The 27,897-nt window shown below is 41.0% G+C and overlaps 1 protein-coding gene across 1 annotated transcript in view; it reads right to left on the bottom strand.

Annotated features, from left to right (window-relative positions):
* Positions 1-27,130, bottom strand: part of SVEP1 (sushi, von Willebrand factor type A, EGF and pentraxin domain containing 1) — a 137,005-nt gene extending 109,875 nt beyond the window's left edge. The window contains exons 1-3 of the mRNA XM_082497845.1: positions 26,543-27,130; positions 8,374-8,629; positions 6,914-7,090 (exon numbers count right to left, since the gene is read on the bottom strand). Coding sequence (XP_082353971.1) covers positions 6,914-7,090; positions 8,374-8,629; positions 26,543-27,049 — 940 coding nt within the window. The 5' untranslated portion in view covers positions 27,050-27,130. The remainder of the gene's footprint in view (positions 1-6,913; positions 7,091-8,373; positions 8,630-26,542) is intronic.
* Between the last annotated feature and the right edge of the window lie 767 nt (positions 27,131-27,897).

The following is a 27,897-nucleotide window of genomic DNA, read 5'->3' on the forward strand; positions in this document are numbered from 1 at the left end:
ATACTTAAGGCCTGGAGAAGAGAGAAAAATGAGTCAGTCAGTTCCAAGGACTTGATCCAAAACTCATTAACACTACTGGAGATACTCTTATTCACTTCAACAGTCTTATCAAAACTACGGATATGGTTAAAGAACACCAGTAGTTGCACAAGTCAATTATTTAGGTGAAAAAACTTGTACCAAATTGACCAAGAAAAGCTCCTTTTTTAGAATTTTGGAAGCAAAGCGATTGGTTAGGTGTTAAAATTTCCACATTTCTATGATGGTTTGGAAAGCTCACTGTCTGACTCTGGAGTTTGTTAAATAGTTTTTCTGATAGACTGAATGTGGGTTAAAATTCCACTTTGGAAATGATGAGGTTCACATTATCTTAAAACAACAATCCTCCACGAAAACAACAATCCTCCACCAAAACAAAGAAAAACCCATGCAAGTCTGCATGATCTGCCCCACATGAGTTGTGAATACTTAGATCCCAAAAGAAAGAAAATAAAATCCCAACCTCATCAGTTTTTTTCCCTACTTACATTTATAAAATGTATACTTAAAACCAAATACTGGTTTCCTACTGATTCCCTTCAAAAGCTTCACATAAAGAAAGCAGATCATAGAGGTTTTACAGTACCATAAGAAACACTTCAGTAATTGACAAAACCTGTTATCTCTTCATACACACTGTCCCTTATGAACCTTTTGGTATCCCTCTGTGGGTGCAAGGTCATAAGGCTTCAAGGAATAAACTCAGCAAAAGAAGCTCCCACTGCCAGAAATGCTTAGTCTTCATAAAGCAGGTCGTACAGGTGGGAAACAAAGTACTTTGGTGACAGAAGCCACTTAAAATGCAAGCAAAACTACTGTGGTATCATGCAAGCTAACATTCACCTCTGTCAGAGTCATTCCTACCAAAAAAACCCCTCCTGACATGAAGAATTTACTGACATCATGCTTTTAAACTGCCAAACCAAAGGAATTTTTCTCTATTGTATGCTCCATTTTGAAAAATCTTACAGCATCCAAATCCTTTTTTACTCAGCCTTTGCTTTGCTTCCTATAGCAACAAGCAGGAGAATCTCTACCTGAATTTCCAAAAGCAAAGCAGGAAACACTGGGCTTCATGGGACGAATTTTTGAGAAAGCAGATTTCAGTGTAAAAAATCTGGAAGAGCGTGTCTGCATGTTCCCAGATGTATTTGTTTTCCATGCAAAATATCTGTAAAAGCCACTTTCTTCAGTCTTTATGCAAACAATAATTATGAATGTTTTCACTTTCTTTTTTGCAGTCTTAAAAAGATTTTTTAAAGATAATTAGCTTACTAAACTTCGATAGCCCTGTCTATAGGACTTGCTTCCAGTATATACCTTCCTCATCCACCTGTCTTCCTGTACCCTCAGTGGAAAACCAGATTGATTTACATTTCTCTTGTACTTAACCATCACGATGTTACGATACCCTCACTAGAAAAAAACACTCATCTACATTTCTTTTGTATTTAATCATCACGATGTTATGCTCAAATTGTTACCCATAAAGAGTCAAACAAGATTTATAAGAAAAAGAAAAAATACACAGAAAGACAATGAGGAATGTTTTTTGCCAGTATTAATTAGGCATCAATTCACTGTTGCTTAGTCATGGGTATTGTGCATCCATCCTCTTGGTTTAGATCCCTGCTATCTTGTTTTCTCTTTTCCTTTCATGACAGCCAGTCATCTTAACACAGTATATTTACAATAGAACCTCTGTGTGTTATCACAGACAAAAAGCCACTGAAGAGAGGCTGTAACAGAAGACTCCATGCGGGAGAAACATTTTTTAAAATGAATAAATTAAAAATAAAGAGTAAAGTATACAAAGGTGTCTCATCCCCCAAAAGGGTTACAGAAAAGGGTTCATGATTAGAGACCTGTTAAGCAAAAAAGGAGTATCACTGAGAGGTGCTGTCCACAGAGCAAGGACTCTCCAGTCATGCTTTTCTGTCTCTACAGTAGATGAGTCCACATCCAAGTCTCTCCAAACTGATCAGGTTTTGTAAGCATTAATTAATGCTTCATTAAGCACGTACATCCTAACTTCCTTGCTCATTTGTAATCCAAGTTTTCCCAACTCATCTTGTTTAAAACTTTTATTTGCTTTCTTCTTTTTGGTTATTGAGATTTGCAGGATAACACAGTAGCAACCATTTGACATTTTCCTCATGGGGATCCTCTGCTTTCAATTTGCCTGTTTTCAAGGCTGCAGGTCTTGGGAGAAGCTTTCTTTTAGTGACAGCTAAGCTAGAACTGAAGAGTACTTTTCTGATTTAGAAATTAACAACATTAGAACTGAAGAGCATTATTCTGATTTAGAAATTAAAAACAAAGGAGAGAAGAGTAACCAAAACAAACTCCTGTTCAGTTTTAAGATGAGTTTCAATAGATGAAGGCATGAAATGGCACTGCCTCATGGGAAAGCAAGAAACTAAGTTTAAGTGCTTGAAAATTTGCATTTCTGTGAACTAATCAAACCTTCAGATTCAATAGATTTTACTGTGGCTGGAGACATTTTGTACGCACTCTTTTTTACTCTCCCTTTCTTGCTTCCCTCCCTGTTTGTCAATTACTAGTGGAATCTCAGAGTGCTGCTGGTGGTTCTCCTCCGGATCCAAGACAGGCACCCGCTGAAGAGTTTATGTTATGGTATATGACTCTGGATGCCTTGAGGCTTGGAGGGATCTTTTAAATTTAGTGACAATTTCCACGTACAGTGTGACAATTTCCACGTACAGTATGACAAGTTCAAGATGGTTCGCAAATCTTCATTAAGCCACTATGTCCTACAGGGTAGCTAAAGACCCCCCCCCCCAAAAGGAATATTGAGAAAGGGTGACCCAGATTCCAGGGGGGTAGAAGCTCCTATCAAAAGGAAGGGAGGAAGGACACATCATGGCAGAAGAGATGATTAGCTTTCTTTGATTAGTCCATTGGAATCACCACTGGAATTAAAGTTCTTCCTGTCTGACTAAGAAAAGAACTGCTAGCAATATATTAAACAGAAAAATATTTTTTTTCTAAGTAGAAAGCTATCCAACTCATGAACATCAGGTTTTGTTTTGCATTCTCAACAGGAACAACCCTGAAAATCTCATGGAAAAAAATGCTCAGCTGAAAATTGAGTCCAAAATCCAAGAAACCACAAAATGCAAATCTCTCCTGCCTTGCTGGACCTACATTACCTCAAAGTTTAAAGTCTTCAGTGAATGTGTTCTGAATAAAAATTTGTAAAAAAAAGCCAAAGTTTTCATATAATTTCAGGTTTCATTGGAAAGGCTCTTTACAGATCTAATCCATGTGCTGCTTTGTAGGCAAAACTGTTGCCCCAGTGGCTGTGCAGGTGGTAACTGATATGCTGCATACTACTAAATCAAAGCCTAGGCAACCTATTGAATACTCATACATATGGTGAAATTCTACACTTCAATAACTATATCCAAGTAGTGGACGAAAAATAAACAAAAGAAGGAATAACTAGCATTGACTACCAGTATTTCATTTACTAGTTCTGCCCTGCCAACTGCACACCTTTTTCATGGATACCTTGTACTGCAAGAAAAGAGTCCACATGTTAGATAAAAGAAACTACTGGTTGTAAGACAACAGTTTCCTGTCCTCCCCAATAACTGTGGTTCTGCTTAGGAGGTAACTGATGAGATGAACATGACAGATGTCATCCTTTTGTTGCATCATCATGAATCTAAAAGTGCATCCAACCCAAGACACCACTTAAAAAAGCACTTTCTCAGGAGAGTCTTGCTGAAAAAAATGTGTGAAAAGTCTGTGTTAAAGACATATTCCTTAACTTCCTAAGACAGAGGAGAAGATACAAATGGATATCTGGACATTTGTTTTACTTCTCTATGGAACAAGCAGTTGACTTAACAACCCAACTTTTTATTGGTGGAATGGAAGACATAGTCATACAGTGGAAATCACAGATTCATTTTTGCTGACCTCTTTATTTTTGTTTGGTTGTCTCTAGTTTGAAACTCAACATTTGTAATCAAGGAAAGGAAGGAGAAAAAAAAAGTGAAGCGTTATTGAAGAGGAGTTGGTTATGTACTCTACAGTACTTTGGATTGGGTATGATACTACCTCTGTTCCTCCTCCTTCCCCCTTCCTTTGTCACAATTGTCACGAATGTCTCTGGCTGCATGAGGCTGCTAGTGTGGGCCAAGAAGCTTTTGTTTGGTTTGCTTTTTAAAGTACAGAACAGTCAGTCTGTTCTTCTTTCTGTGGCACATCATCAACAATATTACAAAGAACAGGAGGGGGACATTGAAGCCAATTTCTGCTCTTCAGCACAAAGCATGTGGCTCCTATTTCATTTTATGGAAGCCTTCTAGAGAGTGTTTTCAGGTAATTAGGAAAGTAAAGAACTGTTACAATTTTTACATAGTTATTCTGATGCCTCACATTTAAAACCATAAACAACAGTAAGGCGGTATAATGCATAAGCACAAGAGCATACAGAAAATAAGCACAGAAAATAACTAAAATAGCAAAAAGAACAGATACGTTGCAGAATAACAATCTCCCATCTTAATGAAAGCTTTTCAAAAAAACCCTTAGTGTATTAAGTAAACATAGGCTAGTAGAGTATCTGCAAGTTTAACCAATCAAAAGCTAAAAGTAGTCCAATTAAAACTGTCACTGTAAACTTGCCAAAAGTCCTCCTGCACATTATACAGTGAAGAAAAGTTAAGATGCATTCTTAAGATTCCTTATGCTTTATAAATCCACAGCCATGCTCAGCTGGGAAACATTAAAAAAAAGTTTGGAATCCTCTTCAGAATAAATGATTTCAAAATAGTTGTTTTTCCTTTAAAGAACACATGTTGCCTTTTGTTTCTGTCTGTCTTAAAGAACGCAATAGTTTAACAGAGCAGACATATTTTAAAGAACAGGCTTGAGTTACTCAGGTCAAATTCTCCCTAAAATATATGTTGCATCTTCAATTATCTTCACATATATAGCAGATGGCTGCAGTCATCAGCTTATTTGCAGTATATCTAACACCAACCCCTTTAAAAACTTATGTTACAAGCATCTGATGATGATGTCAAAACAAAACTTTCTTCTGCAGCTGTGAAGTACCCATTTAAAGAAACCAGACTTTTATCATTCTTGGTGGCACTTAAAAGGTATGCTCACCCCATCAAAAGATCCTTTCATGGAGAAAGTGTAACTCTAAAATGATAGGCTCACTATCTTTAGGAATATATCAAAACAATGTTTAATGGCACAAGCTATTGATAGAGGCAGAAATGCTGTGTTTATTTTATTCAATAGGTTACTAAGGCACTTGAGGTGGAGGAAGTTGACTTGAATTACGAAAGAAAATTAAGATGAAAATTTGATTTTGTCTGAAACAAATTAGAATTACAACTGAAAATAAGCAAAATGGAATAGTGTATCTTTGTTTAGAGTTGAGCATACAAGTAAGCTGCACTTACATCCAGTATGCAGGTGCTGACATTGCCTCTAACTACATTCCTCTATGGGTGTTGCACTCAAAACCCAGTGAATTCCTGCTTACCTACTTCTTTTAATACAGAACAAAGGAAAGATATTGCAGAGGCACAAGGTGAATTACAAGATGATAGCTGGCAGGGAGTATAATACAACTGATCAACTTCCAACACAAACACTGGGGTATCTTAGTCCTTTCTTGCCCTGGTGACAGACAAGACCTTTCCCCCATCATGCACTTATGTATAGTCTGGATCCCTCTGTGTATCCTTATAAACCACCCCGTGCAGGCATATAGCCATCACAGTCATCGTTAAACCTTTTCCTGAAGGAATTGTTTAGTTTCTAGTCACAAACCTGCCTGTGTCTATTATCTGAACAGAAATACCAACTCTCACAAGTTACATCAAGAGACTCTCTACATGTAATGAAAAGAACATTTAAAAAAGCAGCATGACCCTAATAAAGAGCTATACAACCATGATCCGTACATCCACCATGCTTAGTTCACATCTCATGAGGAAACATCTCATGAGAACTGTGATATGCAGAATACAAGTGAGATTATGAGAATACAAATGAGATCAATATAAATACTGTGTTTTGTTTCTAGTTGAGAAATATTTGATAAGTACTCCTTTTGTCCAGCTCACAAAACAAATATAACAGAGTTCAGATATGCTCTGACAATTTTGAAACTTTTGTCCTAAAAAAATCGAGGGAGTTGGATAAAACCTGCATACCTTCTCTGAAAATAAAGAACCGTAAATTGCTGTTATTTCAACTGTAGACTTTGAATGCCCTCTAGTAAAGGACTTGTCCAAAAAACAGTAACAACAATCTTAACAGAATGTGATGACAAGTTTCTATTTAATGACTCAAATGCCTACTTCCTCTTTAGTAACTGAAAGTCAACATGAAAGAATTAAAGAACATTTAATTGACTGTAAGTTTTGCCAAGGATTTATCCTGCAAAGATCCAAATATACAGCCCCTCTCCAAACCAAAAAGTTTATGAAAGTTCAAAAAGTGATCAGCAAATTTCACGAAGAAAAAATTTACTAAGAGCACCTGAGTGCAACAGACATCACCTCAGTGTTGGTGAACTCTAGTCACAAATTGTTGGTGAGCTGTGTTTAAGGGAAGTTTTACTGTGTTAGAACGTTTGCCCTATTCTTACCTCTTCCCTGTGCATGTCTTTGGGCTGCTGCTGGAGACAAGGTACGATATGAGTTTGACTGCTAGAGCTATTCTACGTCTTCAGCAAGAGACAGTTTTCCAACAGCCTCAAATGCATTCTCATCCAGGTTCATAGTCATAATCCCAAATACACCTTTTTGCTCTCAACTAGATTAGCCATGTATTCAGGGCATACAGAGAAACCCAAGCACTGAGACATGAGACTCACCTGTGCATTCATGTTGTAGTCCTTTCCCATAGTATCCTTTTTCACAGATGCACTCAAACTGGCCAGTGTGAGTGCCGCATTTGCAGCTTGCCATGATGTCGCAGCAGTTTTCATTTGCCTCACAGAGATATGAACAGTGTGATATATCTTCTTGGATATAGCTGCCAGAGGGCAGGTCTGAAATAGTACCAATTTATTAACAACAAAAAAATACAAACAAAAGTCTCCCCACAGCCTCACATTCTGTCATTACTGACATGTTTCTTAAAAACTCTAGGTTCCAGCTCTAAGCAGTAGTGATGGCAGCATGAAGCTGAGCCTTGCTACACTCAAAATGTAAATAAAACAAAGGTGTTCTTAATCTGGAAAAAGGTTCACTGAAATCCACGGTGCAAAGATCCTCAAATGTTCTCATTTGGCTTAATTTGAGTCTAATGGTGCCAGAATGCAGTCTCACTCCCAACAGAAGCTGCAGAGACAGCTTTTCCCAGCTTTGGTAGATGCCATCTTTGGCATCAGGAGAGCATTTGGTCACAGCATGTATAACCAGTTGGTCATATTAAAAAAAAATCTTTCCTTTGGCACATTCACATAAACCAATTAAACCTTACCTGGAATAAACAGAATGACAGCAAAGCATATTACTTATATAAAAGTAACATGCTTTTAAAAATTAAATGTAGCAAATAAATGCTAATGGCTAGTCTGACGCATGTTCTAAGCCTCAATCAAGACGCATTAGCTTACAAACGAAGGTCTAGTAATCTGTTCTCACTTGCTAGTCTAAACTTGCTCTATTTTTCAGGATGAAATTTTTTTTAAGAATACAGTAGATTAAAAAAGGATAAAACTACAGTCCAAACTCTCTTTCCACCCCTTGCTCTTTCCAGTTTTACTGCATGTAGAAGGTCATAAACATAAACTGTATTTACTCTTATACGCAGTGATTTAAATCAGTTCTGAACAGGCTAGTTCTTGCTGCCGTGTAAAAAAACAACAGGTATTAAGGCTAGTCTTGAGGTGTGTACCAGGTGCCACTTTTGGACAACCACTATCTGACTGCAAGGTTCATCTATTCAAGCAAAAGTTACACTGAGCCAGGACCATAGGCTATTCTTCATGGAAAAAATGAAGAGTTGAATGGATGTAAGTATGCATATACCAAGGAGGCGAGTTGATGATGAGTTAATCAAACACTTTATCAAACATTTCATTGATGATGAGTTAATGAAACAAACAGTTTATCCTCTTACCTGAGGAACAAACACCTCTGCTAGAAAGTAAGAGGAAAAAGAAAAATAAGATAAAATAAAATAAAATAAAATGAAATAAAATAAAATAAAATAAAATAAAATAAAGGAATCAACACTACATGAAATATAATTACAAGACAGTTCTGGAGATCTTTCTATTCAGACCTCTCTGCTCTCTGTAGACTTCTGAGGTTAGTGCATTAATACCTTCATGAAGAGCCCTGCGTGCCAGAGCTTCAAACTCAGTAAAACTGTGAAGAAGGTAACAGTGATCTTCTTTTGGATGGGATGCCATGTCATTCAGTTCTCGGATATTCCCCTGCCATATCCCGAAGGTGAAGATCTCCACTCCAAATTCACGCAAGGATGCTGCAATGGGTCTTGGATCTCCCCCATTGGAATATCCATCAGTAATAAGAAATATCACCTTTGTGGCATTTCCACGGGCATGTCGTAATATTTGCTAGAAGAGAAAATGAAATTGCACACGTCAGCAAAGGGTTAGCAGGGTCGATCTGTACAACTTCTGCCATGATATGGCTCCTTTTATTTGAATTATACAGCTAGATTAAGTCCTTGCAAGACCAGTCACTATAATGAAAATCAACCATCTGCAAGTAGAGCCTGTGGTTAGACAAGGCCAAACACTGATTCACACTTCAGATGGTCACAGTCTGCACAATCACAGAAATCATGACACGATCTGAAATAAGACACTTTTCACACTGTCTGATAAAGTCACCCATGCATCAGGCAGCAATGATCCTGAGCAGTGCTTTAGCAGCTTTGTTCATAGCGCAGTTTGAATAGGGAATACAAACATAGAAAATCTAGTGCACGACCCAGGGGACCAAAGTTCAGATGCTGTCTCAGTGTCATGACAGTGATATGGATGCATATCAGCTTTCAGCTTGGTCCATGTTGCTTTTCCATTCAGCACACCGAACACTGTTTGATTCCAAACTTCCTTTGTCATTCAGGTAGGTGAAAACTCACCAAACCTCACCATGAAAATGTGCTGCAAATGTCCTGCAAATGGTGGCACACACATTCTCATTATCATGGCTTTCAGTATGTAATTTATGGGCAAATCCTCTACAGTCTGTAAGGGGTAACAAAGAACAGGAAGTATTTTATTAGAGATTATTTTGCTCAAAAAAACCCACAGATCTATTGGAAAAATTGTTAGTCTTCTCACAACAAGCATTTTGATGGTTGTTTATTTCAACCCCAGCATAGCATTCCTCATTGGTACCTGCTGAATAGCACTTTTCTGCCTTAGAACAGTTTGCCAAAATCACTTTAGCTTGTCTGTCACGGCCTCAAAAACTGTCTGTAGTTCCTTCTACCCTGCGGCCACCTGCAGATTTAAGGATCATTCCTTCTAATACTTCACACAGAATTTGTGACAATACTCAGTAGTGCCTGAGTGAGGGTATGCCCCACAGATTCCTGCCCATCTCATCCTTCCAGTCTGACAGTGCACTAGTGCTAATTACTCTCCAAGTATGTTTGCTCTTGGATGACAGGCAGACCACCTGGAAAATGCAATGTTAATGTGCTATGGACTAGAAACTACACTATGGAGTGGCATAATTAGCCACAGTCTGTCAGAGTGTAAGTAAATATGGGACCACCACCAATCTCCTCTTGGTGGACAGGTGCTGTCTGCAGTCCTAAGGCAAGGGATTGGGAAGGTGTACTTTCTCCTTTCCCTGTGAAGTTAAGTAGAAGGAATTAGATGCAGATTTTCAACTTGATAGTATGCAAATTACTACCATGTTTATTTCAATAATTGTACAATGCTACAACAGACTACATTTGACAGACCTTTGAATGATACTCCAAAAATCATGTCATTGTATGATGAGCAGTAAATGTATTTAAGCCACCCTTAACAAACACGAATTCCAAAAACTGAGATGAACTGAGTTGAGTAGTTTTATTACAAAATCTTAAAGTAAGACTTACAAAGTAAAATTATTTGGCTTTCAGCTTAATCAAAAGCTTACAAGTAAGGCCAGTCCAAAGAACCTGAAGAGATTTCATAACCTTTCTCACTAAGCCAGGCCATATTTCAGGACAATTTGATTTTGATTTGGCAATTCATTGATTTCAGGTAGATACTAAACACAATCAAGCACACACACCATAAATTAAAGCACAGACCATTGGCACCATAGTGTGAAAGACTGCCAAGCAATATGTTGCTTTTGGGCTTGATTTTATGCACTTGTATGCAAAATCCAAAGGGAGTTAAACTAAATTCTCTTGCAGACACAAATACCCTTTGTAAACCAAACCTATTTTCCTCATGTTGCTTATGCCATAAGTGGAAAACCACAATGAAGTGAAAAACCAGAATGATGCGGAAAACTAGAATGAAAAGAATCAGGAAGATAAAGACAAGGCAAAGAACAATATGAAGACAGTAGGAAGAAATACAAATACCTCATTTCAAAATACATTCCAAAATGGATGCTCTAAGACAAGTGGTATTACAGGCAAAGAGGGTAGTGCTATTTATGATTAATGCATATAATTAACATACTTAGCATTAACTGTGCTATTTTAAAATTGAATGTAAGCAACTTAAACTTCTATCCAACTTCTTAAGTATTTAGGCTGAAATTTTCCACACAGGATGTTTGTCTCAAGCTGTTTCAGTGAAAATGGCTTATTTCAAAAAACATGATGAGGAAAAACATATGTTCCATCCATAATTATCTGTTTTTTTGCAACCATAGCACCTCTGTGCTTTGCAGAAGGAACTTCCAATCTGCAAATCACATTTATAACAAAGGTGGAAAAATAGGCCACAAACATATGTAAATTGTGGGATTTAGGTAACTGACGAAGAAACCACAACTCGCACAGAGTTAAGAGACATAATGGAGATTGTCAGTGCAGTTCTCTGGAGATCCCACCTGCACACAGCTTGCTCTGGCAGAATAAGACGTCAGCTCACGATTATGTCCCAACATGTACAGAAGGGGCAACAAAGCTTAATTTTGGCAGGACGTGGCTTTGCAACGTCAGTAATATCCTTTCAGCTCTGTTTCCCTCTGTGTGTAGCACAAAGCTGCACAAACTTTGCAGATGAAGGTAGTGGATGGCATTAAGCGTTGCCCTAGTTTTTCAGCAAGTGATACTCACAATAGTTAGCAATCAAACCTCTATATTTTCCCCTAATACAGGGACATATCTGCATGGTCAATGAACAAATTAGCTTAAGTCCCAGTAGTCTAGCCAGGACAACATGGATCTCAGAAAGGACTATTTAATTCTGATAAGTAAATTAGCAGGGATTTACGCTTTACAAAACTAGACTGCTACTAATGCCCTCTGAAACTGCTATGCAGAGTACATCAACCCTCCATGTCTTTCCAAGAAAGGTTCTCTGGCTGTTGGTCCTGTGAACAAAAGCTTTCCAAGCCCTCTTAAAAAACACGGCTCATCAATTACAGTAAGTGAGAAGCATCAGGAAAAGACCACATTTTGAGGGGCAAATATCCCTTAGCAACAGCAGTCAAGATAAGGCAAGCAGCCAAAAGCTCTTCTGTCCTTGCATCTGAAAGGGTCAACCTCCTCTTTGGGGCAGCACTTCTGTGTGAGGGACACACAGACACAGACACACATAGACACACAGACACAGATAGACACACAGACACAGACACTCACACACACTCTCTCTCTCTCTCTCTCTCTTTCGCTCTCACTCTCTCTCTCTGAGCTAACAGGTAAGAGAGCATAAACCTGTCTTCCTGCTACCCGATGGACACTAATATTCAGGCACCAATGGATCTGAGTAGAGAAGCAGATAGATGAACAAACGGGATTGCTACATATTGCCCCCAGAAATCAAACCAAAACAATGCTACTGAAGAGCTTGGCCCTCACGTCTTGCAGCTGTAACTGTAGACACAGAATCCCTGCTGTATAACAGCAGAGGAAAAGAACACAGGAAAGAAAGAAACATTCAACCTTCGCCGGGAGGGTGGGGTGTGGGGGGCGTGTGAAGAGACATAAGTCTATTTTAAAATCATCTGTGTATGTCTGTGCAGTTAATGTTTTGGGTTTTTTTCTGTGAAAGCACAGTGACATAAGGGTTAGGCCACCACCCAGAGTTGCTGACAGTCCCAGTTACAGTCTGCATTGCTCTGCCTCTTCTCTCCAATATTTGTGTGGCATTTCACATAATTTTTATTTCCTTTAACCCTGTTTCACATTCCACTATTCCAAGACACCTCTCTCCTTCCCTCTCCAGAAAGTCCTTCTGAAAGCTACGTGTAATCACACAGAGGTGGTTCCATGTATTTAACCAGTCCCCATCAACTTCATGGACTGTATCTACGTAAAGATTACTTTTTTTTCATGACAAGGCTCTGCAGTCATCTCATAAATTGTCAGGTTCTTCAATAAATAAAGCTTAAAAGCCCACTAAACAGTACTCAAAAGTTAAAAGAATCCTGAGAACCTGTTTCTTTGGTATGAATATCCACATCTGCTTCTGATTTCACCATCAAATGAAACTAAGCACCAGTCATAACTCAAAATAAGGTGCTGAATGACCTGTTTAATTGAGAACACAACCCATTTGGTCAGTACTATAAATTCATAATCAGGAATAAGTACAAACAAAACAAAACAATTAATGCTCTTCATGACTGCAAAGAAATGCATGGGGCCACTAGAAACACCTCATCTTTGACCATTTCAGTACCTATTTTCTTGTCTACACTTCTTTCACAAAAGTGATAGATCAGTCAGTTTCAGCAATCCTTCCGATCTTAAACAAAACATTCTTTTCACATTAGCGAAAAGTTATTACCATCTGTATTGTATTCAGTCTCTGTTCAGTGTGTACAAATATCTGGCAGACTCACCATTTTCTTTGTGCCAATAACAGTTCTTAAGAATTAAAAAATGAAGTCTTGTGAAACAAAAAAATTGTCATACAAAATCATCCTCTAGAAATTCACTACTGCAAGGCAAAATGAAATCCTATCAGTACCACAAAAACAGCTAAACCTCTAACTTCTGTGTTTTTAATATTAATATAGAATATGTAATACCAAATCAAGGGATGAATAGCATCCAAGACCAAAGACTTCTTCAGCCATTTGACAGCCACAGCAACGACGATATCAAAGGTTCTTTGTTACTGCCTTGATTACATGTTCTGCATCTAATCCATAAACATTTGATCTCGGGCCTAATCTCTGTCCTTACTCAGTGTTTACTTTTAAAGAAGATTTTGACCATAACGAATTGGCTATTAATATATCTGTCTAAAGGGAAACAAACTGAAATGGGTTAATCTGTCTCACTTTACAAAGTAAGCCTTAGATAACATCAGACAGCCCCAGGATACTTGCCAGGAGAAGCTTGCCTTAAAAGGTTTCAGTTGGAACCCAGCTTTCAAAATAACATTATCCACGCATTCATCACAAAAATTACACTGCTACTTGTATACCTTGTAGGGAATACACTACCTAAGGGCTACAAAGGGAATGTTATTTTTCATAGGTCAGGGAGAACCACAATTGCACCTTAGAAGTGAAACAGAAAGTCCTCCATTAAAGAGCCATTCAGCTCTGCTCTAACAGTAAACCACTTACACTGAATTTGTTGTCACCCTAGGAATTTCATAAGACCTACATGCCATGGGATGAGTTGTGAATAGAACAAGATGATTCTTTTTCCCAGAGGATCACTTATTTACTATAAAATAAATATTGCCCAGTTTATAATATTACAGAATTAATATAATTATACATAATGCAACTATTACATTTATATTAAAATGAATAAATTATACTTTATTACAGAAGACACTGCACAGATATGACCTATATATTCAGCAAATATTAAAACACTATGTCTTCATTTCTCACAAATGGCTTCAGAAGGGGATCTGCATGTCATTAACAAAGAGAAATGGCAGTGCTAAATCCTGCTGCAAAGCTCACCCTTTGTTTCAAGGTTCCTCTGCTTTCATCCTTCCTGCAGGTAAAAAAGTTCAAATCTGGCAGGAAATTTTATGTAAATACATATTCTGGAAAGAAAAAAAAAATCAGTACTGGAAACAACCATAGCTTTTGGTGGAGGTGAGGCATCCTATCACTGAAACCTGAGCAATCCTATGGAAGCTGGTGATCTCACATGAATAATGCAAAGCTAGGGGGTGACAAATATTGTTCCCCTTAATCATGATACAAATGTTCTTACTCCTCTACATAAAAGAGCTGGCTACACCTGCTCTGCCCCTTCTCTAAACCAACAACCTTTTCTTTTGGTCATTGAACACTCCTACTTTCATTGCTCCACTTAAATAAATCTTATTCCCTCTTTCAGTTTCATTGCCCTTTCAGGAGAGGAACTAAAAGACATTCCACAGATAGAGGTTTTGGTTTCCAACTGTTACCTTTCACCACCTTCTTCTGCACTGCTACACAAGCTCTAGAGAATGAGCTGTTACCTATACAGATGAAATTAACTAATATAGAAGATTTCTTTGAATATTCCCCTAGCAGGAAGTCTACTCATAATTCAGGGAAAAGATATATCTATAGGATTAATCTGGATATTTAAATAGCGCTACAAGTAATAGGCTGTTTAAGATAACTGAAAAGAAATTAAAAAGGAAAAAAAAGGTTATTTAAAATACAGTGATTTCATGCTGGTCTAGTCTTGTATTACAATGATTTTCACTTCAGCTAAATAATGTACTAGCTCTACCAATTATTTTCTCATCATTAATTTATGCAAAAATGTCATCAAAATCATGTCCTTAATCTATGCATGTATCTTTTAATCTTTCCTATCCTTCTCATCCCCTTCATCTTCAACCTTCATCTCTTCTTTCCACAATGTCACCCTCTCTGCATGTAGTCATCTTCCACTTGTCTTTTATTCTTTTCCAACTTACATGTGGTTTTTGCATAATTTAGAATGAACTTTCCAATCTTCTGACAATATCAACGTGCAAGAATCCTAACTAAGTTGGATTTTTTTGCTTAGCCAAGCAAAAAAAAATTATGTACCAAGCATGTCTAAGTAACTGGCAAGTATAACCTGAATAAGTCCCACAACAGAGAGATCACATCCTCACTCTTTGGATCAAAGCACACAGGTAAAAAAGCCAGGCGAGGAAATGTAAGGACATGTCATCTGAGGAAAGACTGACAGAAGTAGTATTGTTCAGCCTGGAGAAAAGAAGGCTTGAGGTCTGTGTATATAAACTCTTATCCATGTATATAAATAAATACTTAGGGGGGGGGGGGGGGGGGAGGGAGGAGGGGGGCGGTTAGGAAGATGGGCCCAGACTCTTCTAATTGGTAGCATAAGGCAAGAGGCACAAACTGAAATACAGTTTGTATACAAACTGAAATACACGTAAACAGAGGAAACAACATTTTAACTAAAAGGGTGATCAACTATTGAAATAGGTTTCCCAGAGAGGCTGTAGGATCTCCATCCTTGGAGACAGTCAAAACCCAACCAGATGTAGTCCTGAGCAACTTGGTCTTGTAGACTCCACTCGGAGCCAGGAGGGTTGGACTAGATGGGCTCCAGAGGTCCCTTCCAACCACAATTCAGTGATTCTATGGCTTTGTGATATGGAAGATATTTGACTTCCAGTTCTTAGCATTTATTATTAACCTGACCTTTTCCCCTCTTCCTACAGCATGGATTCTGCCTGTAATGTGTGTTACATTTTCAGTTCTTCAAGTACCATCGCACAGTTAAAAACTGCCATTTTATGCATATTGTACAGTTTGAAAAACGAGTAAACCGTTCTTACCTCAGAGAGCAAAGCTATGCACTCCAAGTCTAAGGCAGCATAAATCTTCACAGCATAAAGACTGTTTCTTCCTCCCACCAGCCCCCCTGAAAAAAACCCAAACCACCACTGCCTTTGCCATGACAAGAGCTATTTCACAGAATTTTGACTGACACACTTGTTTCACACAAGTGCTAGGACTGTTGGATCTGGTGACTTGAAATTGGGTGGCTTGCAGTTTTGAGCTCCGAATTAGAACGAACAGAATGTACCTAGTTTCCAGGAAACAACTACCATACATATCCTTAATCTTCTACCATTCTGAGGTCTTCTAAATGGGACATTAAAAGACAAGACATGTTATGTACATAGCCATTTCCTCATCTCTTGGTGCTGTACAACCTTTGAACAAGTTTATCAGGACTTTGAAAAGTTGCTGAAGGCCTTATATGCAGCTATGCTATATAGTGCTATAGTTAAAACCTATCTTGCTAATAGATCTTAGTTTGATTTGAAAAATGAAAAATCCTAGCTTTCTTCAGGCGTGAGCAATTTCCACCATTAATATAACCAAGATGTTACTTGATTTCACTAGTGCTGCTCTTTTCTTTTGCTAGTAATAAAAAAGGGACTCCAAAATATTTTACTGAATACATAATTAATCTTCATGTATTTTCAGACCAAGCATTCACACCACTATTGACTAGTGCATTTGCCAAACATTTGTTTCTTTTGTGTTAAACATTCACTACTTTAAAAAAGGCAGGAAAAAAAGCAGAACAGAATAATTCACTCCAAAAGGACAGACACAATTCATGACCTGGCCCATTTACTACCAGCTGTCACTGCTCAATTGTCTTCTGAGTATCTTCCGAATTGAGCAACATGAACCCACAGTAATCACTGATAAGAGCTGTCCCAGCCCAACTGGGGGGGGGGGAGTGTTTGGGAGAGAAATAGGACAGACAATTTGACTTCTTGCTTTACTGTTTATACTGCACATGCTCAGCAGAGCATTACAGCTCTGACTGCTAAAAACTTTTTACACGCTCTCAGATTCAAGGAGGCTCTTCATCTTCCTGGTTCGGGTTACCAGAGAGACCCTGAACGACAGGGAACATCATAATTTTAACAGGAACTTTTGTTTTGAATTGTGTTAACATCATAGAGAATCACAGAATAATAGAATGGTTTAGGTTGGAAGCGACCTTGAAGATCATTGAGTTCCAACCCCCCTGCCATGGGCAGGGACACTTCCTGCTAGACCAGGTTGCCCAAGGTCACATCCAGCCTGGCCTTAAACACCTCCAGGGATGAGGCATCCACAACTTCTCTGGGCAACCTGTTCCAATGCCTCACCACCCTCAAAGTGAAAAATTTCTTCCTAATATCTAAATCTACCTTCTTCCAGTTTGAAGCCATTCCCCCTCATCCTATCACTACACACCCTTGTAAAAAGTCCCTCCCCAGCTCTCCTGTAGGCCCCCTTCAGGTACTAGAAAGCAGCATAAGGTCTCCCCGGACCCTTCTCTTCTCCAGGATGAGAAGCAAGTAGCTCAAAGATCTGAACAGGGTCCTGGTCACCCATAGAGCCTACCTGCTGCCAAAGGCAGCAGTGCTTTGAGTTTCTGCACCTAGGACAGTCAGAAAATTCTGAGCACCACAAACATTCCGTATCACCTGCAAAATCTAACTTTCAAATTCCAGTAACAAGTGGAACTAGAGGACAAAAGCTAAAATGTGTCACAGAATATTTCAAATATATTACATGCAGAATATTAATGCTGAGGTTTGTGTCAGGAAATACTGCTAAATAAGATGTATTTTGCTGGAAAGGCCTCTCGTAAGTCTAGGAAATGAATTAAGAAAAACTCAAAATTCTCTTGTCCTGCCTTCTTCAAAATTTTAATGCCTTCAATTTATTTCCTACTCTCAGAACAAATCACTCGGTAGCTTTTCTGGTTTGTCTTTGTATCTCTGGAACAAAGCACATGGTAAGACTGATTTCTCTGTGAAGGTGCTAACCCTAAAGGACTGGGGATCATAGAGTACTTACTGTCACACCCCTCTACCAAAGGCTCTGAGACAAAAAGACAAAAAATGGTTTTCTCAGGAAAAATAATCTCTATTCCCGAAACATTTATGAAAACATCATCCAGATACCATAGTCATGAAAGGTTTCATTCACTGTGCTGTTAGTTCTGCTATTGTATCAGTGAGATTTGTGTTAAATCCTGCAGCAATGTCTCATGTTTCTCACCTTTCCCCTGCCTCTGTATGTTACAGAAAACAGCTAAGGGTTTGTGGTACTATGTTATAAACAAAGACCATGCCTTCTAATAGAGGCCTGTCTTGGCAGACGTGCAACACAGTGGACTCTGGCACACCTCTGTCTCCTTGCATCCCCAAACCTCCTCTCCTTGCTTCACACGTGGCTGGTTGACAGAACAAAGTTCTGGAAGGCCACTGTACACTATGCAGTGCAGATCTTTCCAGGAAGAAACATCCAACTCAATTCTCAGAGCTAGAAGTTATGAAAAATGTCAGATGTGCTCTGATCATATGACCTTGTAAGGCTTTGGATTAGACCAGCTTCCTGTAGCCCAGGGAAATGGGCTGAAATAGGTACATGATGGCAAGACAAGGAACAACTACCCAGTAATGAGTCTCCTTGCTGGTAGTGCCCAACACAGCAATGAGAGACACACAACACCTTTCTTTGTGCCGAAAGGAGTATGTTTTCCTATAACTGCCCCCTCTTCTCCAGAAAGTTATAGCTCTTTGCCTTTGTCTTTTTATGCTTAACACTTAACAACTCAAGAACATCAGCAAAACCAGAATATGTTAACACCAGTGGAATGGATCAAAATGAAAGGGTCTTTCATACAATGAAAAGCAGACTTCAGATGACTAATCTGCAAAATTTCAGTAAAATCCATGCCATTACTAAAATATACTGTCTATTTGCAGACTCTCTTAAACCCTGTAACAGTTTTTCTGCTCCTGAAAGGCCCCCTCAATGCACAGGCGGCATCTCCTATTCAAAGCAGATGGGAAAGTCAGAAAACATCAGCTCATCATTGTATCATTCAACTATACCCACACAGCATCACCAACAGGCATTTTTTACGGGTGGAATTCATAAAGCACTCTACGCAGTTAAGCAAGGGATCAAACAGTACACCCATAATAAACATTTCAGCCTTAAAACTTCATGAAGGACATTCAGAAAACAGAGACAGTCAACTGGAAACTAATGAAACAATGCACTTTCCATGGAACTTCAAGATTTTCGCGGAGACCATGATTTAGATTAAATCTAGCATGTTTTCCAAGTTCTTCCTTCTGCTGTCTAGAACCACAAACACCTTTGAATACTGCTGATCATGCTTCTAATAGTGCAACAAGCAATAAACAATATGCCATTATTGAGTATGTCAAACATTAAAGAACAAAAAGACAACTGTAACTTCCAGTTCTTTCGTGGGCTTATTTGCCATTCTCTGAGCCACCAAGTTGCATGAGCAAACTACTTGGCCAGGAGACGTGCAAAAGTATAAGCACAGATGGTCACTTCAATGCCTTTGACCCAGGTTTTAGTAAGCCATAAACTTAGCATTAACGTATTGTAAACCAGTCCATCTGATAACAATTCTTTTTATACCATGTTTTGCATTGCTATTACTTAACCCTAGTAATTTTTGCCTTTTTTTGATCAGAACTACCAAGTGTATTGTGTCTAGGGATACTGGAGAAGGAAGAACATGGAGAATAAGGGAGAGGAAGCAGGCTCAGGGTCTAGAGTTAGGCAGTGTGTCTATGCATCTACAGCTTCCTACATACTCAATGGAGAAGAAGACACTGGAATAAGGGCTTCAGCACATCTAACACAAAACTGCCATACAGAGGCATTGCACATGGGGACGACCCTACCAGTGGTCTCTACTGGGACACAAACTCCCCGGATGAGGCACTTCAGTCTGTGCCTGAAGCCAGGCTGTCTCTCTTCTGTACCTCACACTAATAAACTCTGTTTGCCTCACTGAACTGATGAGGCAAAAGGGTACACCGCTGTATCCTTCAGTGCTTCTTGTAATACACGTATTTTAGCATTTTAAAAACAAATTACACTTAAGTTAAAGGGAAGATAATAAATAGCTAATCTGCTAAATACCAGACTTCCAAATCACACACTTCTGTGTAGACCAAAACGCAGGATACAATTTTGGGAGCACAAACAGACCAATATCCAATAAACAGATTTTCAACCAAAGAAAATCTTAACTCTGCTTAGCTCCACATATGATGCTAAACAGAGCAATTTTTGCCTGTCCCGGCCAAAAAGCCAGAGGAAAAATGAACTACTTAATAACTTCTTAAGGTAGCCCCATTTCAGGCTAGGTCCAAAGACAATGAACAATGTGCAGATGTGTATCTTACCTCTGACCCTGCTGTATAAATCTTGTGTGCAAGTCCTATGCAAGTCTGCAGTATGCAGGACAAGTAGTTTTCACAAACACTACACTGATTAAAAGTGGTGATTTAGAGCCGACACTAATGATGGCTGACAGAAACTGCAGTCCCAATTTGCTCAGTAATTGTTAATGACCAGCTCTGCAATTTCAAAGGTGACCACAGAGGTAAACCAGGTTGACTTCATTTTTTTCACCATAATCTTTAATACAGACCCCAAGGCCGTATCAGAACTTAGAGAGGCCCACTGCTGAAAACTAGTCAGCTTTAACTGACCTAAGCCATCATCAGTTATTTAGAGCACAATGCCAGAGATAGGCTAGAATCTGCTGCTTTCTCATTATAAGCTGCTGATTTTGCAGAGGTCATTAGAAGAAAAAGCCATAAACACATTCTTGATAAACAGACAACATACATGACACTAAATGCTCATCTTCTTAGTAAGAGGGTACTACTTTTTTCAAATAAAAAAATGCAAACCACTTACATGGTAAGAAAAGATTTTCAATTTCCTTTGCTTCAACTATTTTTTGTTTTAAAAAAGCCAATTCTCCTAGTGGATAACAATGCTGAATCTTCTGCTTTCATGCTTTTGACATAGAGAAGAAACAAAGCCACCATTACTTATTTAAACAAGCATTAAATAAGCATTAGAACTGTTTATCCTAAATTGATATGTGCTTACATTCTTTTCAGGGCCATTTTTTTCATGTTTGTTAATTGGACAACAACAGAACACAGAATTTGAAGTGCTGGTTGGCCATTCATCATGCTCCCTCAAGATCAGGTTAGATACAAAAGACAGATTTTAAAGACCAGATAGTCAGAAAATGCGTCACCTGATTCTGTAGGTGCTGTGACAGACCTTCCACTTACATACACCACTGACTTCTAAGGAGTGAAGATGATTTACAAAAGCATAAAGCTCACCTTTTACTGCAACAATTATTACGGTAACACAGAGCAAATCCCAAAGCCTCCCTCTGTTACTGTGTTGCCAAGTTGTTTAGAACAATTAACTTGTCCTGTTAACGCTGCCTCTGACTTCAGCTCAAGAGTAGTGCACGGGTACAACTTCCAAGTCTGGTTTGCTATTTTACTTCCACTGGAAGACAGAAACAAGCCTGTCTTCTTAGAAGCTGCTATTATTATTTTGTCAAGAGGGTGTCACATGGAGTAGTTTAAATAATTTGTATTCTCATTGCAGCTTCAGAATGTTTAAACCATCCACCAATAAAGATGGCACATCAATGCTGGCACATATGTAAATGTGACTCTCCGGTGCTAAGACAAGAACACACCATTAAACTTCCACTGCTGTTAGATGATCCCTCATTTCTATTTCATGATGGATCTGGCAACGAATGCACATTCCTCCCACGAGGTGCAACGGGTCCTGTTCGAAGTTGTTATCTCTCAGGATCAGAAGCACCAATCCAGGTGCCTACAGCCGTGGAATTCAGCACTTCACACCACTGACCTCTTTGGGATTTAGGTGCATTCCTTAATTAGCGGCAGCAACATTTGCTCAAACCTGTTTGTACCTTTTCAGTTCTGCTTCAGTTCTTCCTCGCTGTCACAACAGCTCTGCAGCCTTCCATAATGCAATAAGCAATCTGCTTAACATAAACTGCATGTAGTTTGTGCTGTCCCACCAGCTCACTATGTAAAAAACTTAAGCCAAAGAATTTTCAATTAGCTTAGTTTTTTCCCCTTTCTTAGACTGTTTACATGTGCCTTAAGGACTGCTGAACATGAACAGCAGTTAATACCTCTAAGTAACTGCTATTACAGATATTTTGTTATGCTAAGTATGTTTTATATAACTCAACATCTGTTCTTCCTAAATTCATTGAATCATAGAACGGTTTGGGTTGGAAGTGATCTTAAAGATCATCTAGTTCCAACCCCCCAGATGCACAATCCAAATACAGAGCAAAAGTCTCAAGCCACACATGTTAATGTCCTTTGAGGGATGTTTTGTGGATCTCATACCAAATTTCGAACAACTTCATGCCTTAACTCTTTCCCCATTTTAAAATTAATTACTGTAGATACCATAAAAGACATGTAAACCACGCATGATTTCACTGCGTGGAAGATACCATCAAATAAGTTGTCATTATTATCCATGCTACAGGTTTCAGCCATAAGGTGAGAACTGTAGCATCTTCTATTGCACTGTCAGTGAACAGTGCTAACGTCTTGGGAATCCAAGACATAGGAAAAAGTATGTGCAACAAAGCCGTTACTTTCTCTGACCTCATGAAGCAGACCTTGATATATCTTGTATTACGGTCAAAGTGGTTTCCTGCTGTCATCTAGTTTTAGAAGCAGAATATAGGGGTGTTGACTGGTACCCTCTAAAAGTCCAGATTCGGTACCTAGTTTCCTACTGTTCCCTCTACTCCTGCATCATATGCTAACAAGTAAAGTGAAAACCACAGACTTCTTATGACCTGTTCTTATGAATAGCAGTAGTCAAATAAAAAAAATAATAATTTAGAAAAAAAGTTACAGATGCTGGAAGGTTAGCCTGGGAGCCATAAAACTTTACCAGTGAGCAGGAAGGTGCAAGTAGTATTTCTTACAGATGTTAAAAACTACATTTTGGTGAAAGTGAACTTACATTTGAAAACATTCTAGTACATGTGTACGGAGCTCAACAGTGATAATGTCTAAATAAAAATGACTCTGAAACATTATTAAACCTGACTGTCAGAACCCAAGCTTGAAAAAATTCCCTTCACTGAGGGTTTTTAACTAGCAAGCATGACAAACTCATCATCAAATTCCTGCAATCTGAAGGTAGCCTAAGAGGTTTCTGGGACATGTAGTTGCAATTTATTTCCCTCCTGAAACACAGGGCAAAATGGTTTGGTCCTTCCCCTCTCCCCCTCCCTCCAACCCTGCAATTAAGTCCTGACTCTGGAGTTCTGCAAAAAAAAAAAACTGGCCACAGAAACTCTGTGACACCTTGATCACTGAGAAAAGTAGCAAAAACACTTGGCTTTTTTACATCAGCAAATGTATCTTACACTTTCTAGCTCAAGTATAGCATGAAATCCAAAACAGGGTAGCAAAATCGAACCTTGATAACAGTTCAGCCTTCCTCATCAGGGTGCTGTCTCTTGCTGCTGTCTCTTGCGGTACATCGTTCATATTTCTGCCTACCTCATAGAATGTATCTTTCATCTGCTGTGTGGGAATGTCAAAGTGTGGTCCATGTAGCAAAGGTAAGCATGGACAGCTTTGACAAAAGACAAAAACTTTGCAATAAACTTCTCTGTGAAGCATCTTTAGAGAGGATGCAGAAGTTCAGTGGCAAGGGGAACTCCCTTATCTTTTGAAAGACGGGCATTACATGGATGTGCAACAGTTTGTCAAACTGAGTAGTTCTGCTTTTAGGATAATGTTCAATGAACAGTTTTGCTGCCATAGGTTTTGAGACAGTAACTGCGAAATAAATCTAGCTCCTGTTCACTGATGTTCCCAGGTCAGCCACTGACTGGCCCGATGACCTTGCAGAATTCACTTATCACCCTGCCTCTGTAGTTTCCGTAGAACTGTCACAGACTTGAATTAATCACTTTGAGACCTACCAATGAAGAGTGCTGCACGACGACTTAAGTGCTGGGATTATTCTAACAATGCACTTTCCTTCATTTTCTGTTACTACGACACGTAACATACTATTTCAGGGAGTTTGTCATGCTTTGCAGACACTTTTGGTTTTGGGAAAGAAGCAGAGAATTTTGGTTAGAAGCAAAAGAAACCTCACATTAAAATGCAAAAAGAAAAAAGAGACATTTTAGGAAAGTGAAAGAAGAAATAATTACAGTTGTACAAAAAGACAGTTAAAAACAAAGGACAGCAGTATAAGAGTCCAGAGGGAACAACAATTTTGCTATACTTAAAATACTTCTCTAGATTTATTCCAATAGTAGTATTTTAAACTTAGAACAGTAATTTTCTGAAGAGTGCCTAGAAAGGAGAGTATTCCCTGAAGCTGTAATTTGTCTCACATGAAGAAGACATCTCAACAAAACCACAGTACAGTATCTTTAACCAAGAGCCAGCAAGCAGCCCGAAATTTAATCTTGTCATTGTATCGCAATTCTCCCTGCCACCCAGCGAATATTTTTCTTCCTACGTTCTTATGAGACCACAGTGTAAAATGACAGTGATGTTGTAGCCACAAGGTTTAGCTGGGCTCATAAAACTAAATTGTAGGTTTCTGAAGGGAATTTTTGTTTATTCTATTTCAAATGTATGATTAGTCAAGACTCCATATCAAGAAAACAGATGGTATTTCTTAAGCTTATGTTTTGTTTGTAATGGTTATTTTTAACTTGTATCATTAACTTCTTCACACAGCACCCCTGGGATGGATCTATATTGAAACCTGACTTCACAGTGGAAGATCTAACATAGGGATGTGTTTTCCTAAAGCAGGTTTTCCATGTGCAACTCCGAGCACATTGGAAAACAGTTTTCCTTTCTCCCTCCAAATGCGAAGAAGAGAATAATCTTTGCCAACTTCATATGCCCAGCACTGATGCACCTCTTGCAGTCTCACGCATTTTTTTTCTTACAGTCTTACTCCAAGCAAGGGCACGTAAAATGTTTCAAGATAATTACACCGAATGCTCAGCTATAGGACACTAGCAGAAATTAGACATAAAAATAACAGAAAACTAGACGTGCTTTGGGAATGCTTCTGCACACAGAGGCCAAATATCAAGGAGCAGCCCAGTCTAGCCTCATAAACTTCCAGAGCAGACTAGGTGTCCACGAGCCATCTACAGGGAAACCTCCCCAGCATGCTCAATTGCCAACATATACCCAGGAGCTGCCTAGACCAAATTTGTGCCATGGGACTGTGTAACAACTTAACACCACAGATGATCATGTTCCAGTGCCTGGAAATGTTCCTGGACATGCTTCTATTTATTGGTATACTACACAGTGCTTCAGGGCACCTTTGTCAGTCGTCAGCAATTAAAATAGTCACCTGGAGACAGCATGTAGCTATCTCTGACTGCTGACAGCTATTGGGCACCCAAGTCCCGCTGCCAAGAAACAAGGCAGACGTTTCAGATGCCAGACTTGACTCATATATATCACTTCTGAAATCGGGACATTGTCTCCTTGCTCCTTCAAAGAGTGAATTTCACACATTTGTTTGCAGCGGCAGCAGAAAACATGGGAGCCGCAGGCGCAGACAGCATGGGAAGATGGTGACTAGTTGCCCTGACCAGACTATTCTGCGTCCCACACCACACCATTCCACAGCCCACCATACAGCCCTACACCCCTTGACACTGAACACCCTCGCACGGCACGCAGAACCGTACTCCCACACCACAGGATGCACAGCACGCAGCGCATCAAGCCATCAACGCCTCACCACCCCACGCACGCCTCACCGCGCCTCCTCCCCTCGCTGCCGAGAGCTTGCCACAGCGCACCCCACGCCACACCACACCGCACATCATGGCACCACCACACACCTCACGGCACCACCACACTCCTCACCACACACCTTCCCCCACCAGATGCCTCATGGCACCATCACACCCCTCACACCTCACAGCACCACCACACATTGCACCTCACCACACACCTCACAGCACCACCACACACCTCACCTCACCGCCACACGCACACGACACCCTTCACCACACAACCCACCACGCACCTCACAAAACCACTGCATCCCTCACCACTCACCTCACGGCACCACACACCTCATGGCACCACCACACAACTCGCCTCACAGCCACACGCACACAGCACCCTTGACCACACAACCCACCACAAAACCCACGAAACACCTCACAGAACCACTACACCCCTCACCACACACCTCACCTCACCACACACCACAACTCACCACACACCTCACGGCACCACCACACACCTCACGGCATCACACACCTCACCTCACCACACACCACAACTCACCACACACCTCACGGCACCACCACACACCTCACGGCATCACACACCTCACCTCACCACACACTTCACGGCACCACCGCACACCCCACGCACCCCATCCCACAGCACAGCACGGAGCCACCCCCGCCCTCCCGCCCGCGGCGCGGGGCTCACCGCCGCCTGCTGGAAGGCGCCCTTGGTGTAAGTGCCGCCGCCGCGGTAGGAGATGGCGGGGATCTCGCGTCCCAGCAAGGCGCACTTGTGCTGCTGCGGCCGCCGCCGAGAGATGTAGTCCACGCGTGGCACCACGTTGCTGCGCGAAGAGAAGGTGACGATGGCGACGCGCGTGGCCGCGGGCACCACGGGGAAGTCGGAGAGCAGCTTCTTGACGAAGCGCAGCTCGCTGAGGAAGTTGGCGGGCCCCACGCTCGACGACTCGTCCACCAGGAAGACCAGCTCCAGCCGCCCGCTGCGCGCCCGCAGCCTCCGCACCTGGCGCTTGAAGGCGCGGCCCAGCTTCTCCACTTTGCTCTCCGTCGTGTCGGGCAGCGGCGGCGGCGAGGCGAAGGTCGGAGAGCGGGAGAGGGCGCCCGGCGGGCCGCCCACCCGGCCCTGCGGCGCCGACAGCGACAACGACAGCGACAGCCCCCCCCAGCAGCAGAGAGCCACCAGGGGCCACATCGCGGGGCGGCGGGCGCGGGGAGACGCCGGCAGCCGCGGGAGGAGAGCGGCTGGTCGCCCCCTGACGCCCCACCTCCTCTCTCCTCGGAGGGGCGGCCTGCCTCCCCGCCTGCCTGCCTCCCCGCCGGCCGCCGCAGGTATCCGCGCCCTTTAATCCCCCCCGCGGGCCTCCCCCGCGGCTCAGGCGCTGCCCCTCGCACGCCTCCTTCTCGGCTGCCCCCCCTCCCCGGCCCCGAGCCTTTCGGTAACGAGTCCCCCCCCCCCGCCCTTCCGCCCCCCCCCGCCGCTCCCTCTCCGCCCCCCCCCCCCCCCCCCCCTTCCCCCGCCACTCCGCTCCGGAGCCAGCCATGTGGGACCCATCGGGGCGGGACGGGGCGGCGGGCGGGCTCCGCAGAGTGGGGAAAGGGGGACAACCCCCCACCTTCCCCCTCGCCCCCCCCAAAAAAAAAGCGAGGAGCGGCTTTTCTGCTCCCCGGCCGCGGGAGCGAGGGCTTGCACTGACACGTGCCGAATTAATCGTGGTTAATTTAGCCCTTTGTTTTGCGGAGAGGATGCTGTTGCGACTGGGAGGTTTGGCGGGGGTATACTCTGGTCCCGCTCCTGGCTCTGTCACCGTGTCCCTCTCTTGTTCCAGGGGACACTTCATCCACCTGTGGACTCAGTTTCCCAACTTTGAAGATGTAGCAATACTTTACTGATTGATGAGTGTCTCACTGAAGTGGTGGCGAGGTGACTGGATGTATGGGGTGAGTGTGCACAAGGGTATGTGCATGAAAGGCACCTGCATATGTACACCTACATGTCTATGTAAATATATATATGCATGGATGTACTGACAGTGACAATCA

This window comes from Vanellus vanellus (assembly GCF_965231255.1).
Source record: "Vanellus vanellus genome assembly, chromosome: Z".
Classification (NCBI taxonomy): Eukaryota; Metazoa; Chordata; class Aves; order Charadriiformes; family Charadriidae; genus Vanellus; species Vanellus vanellus.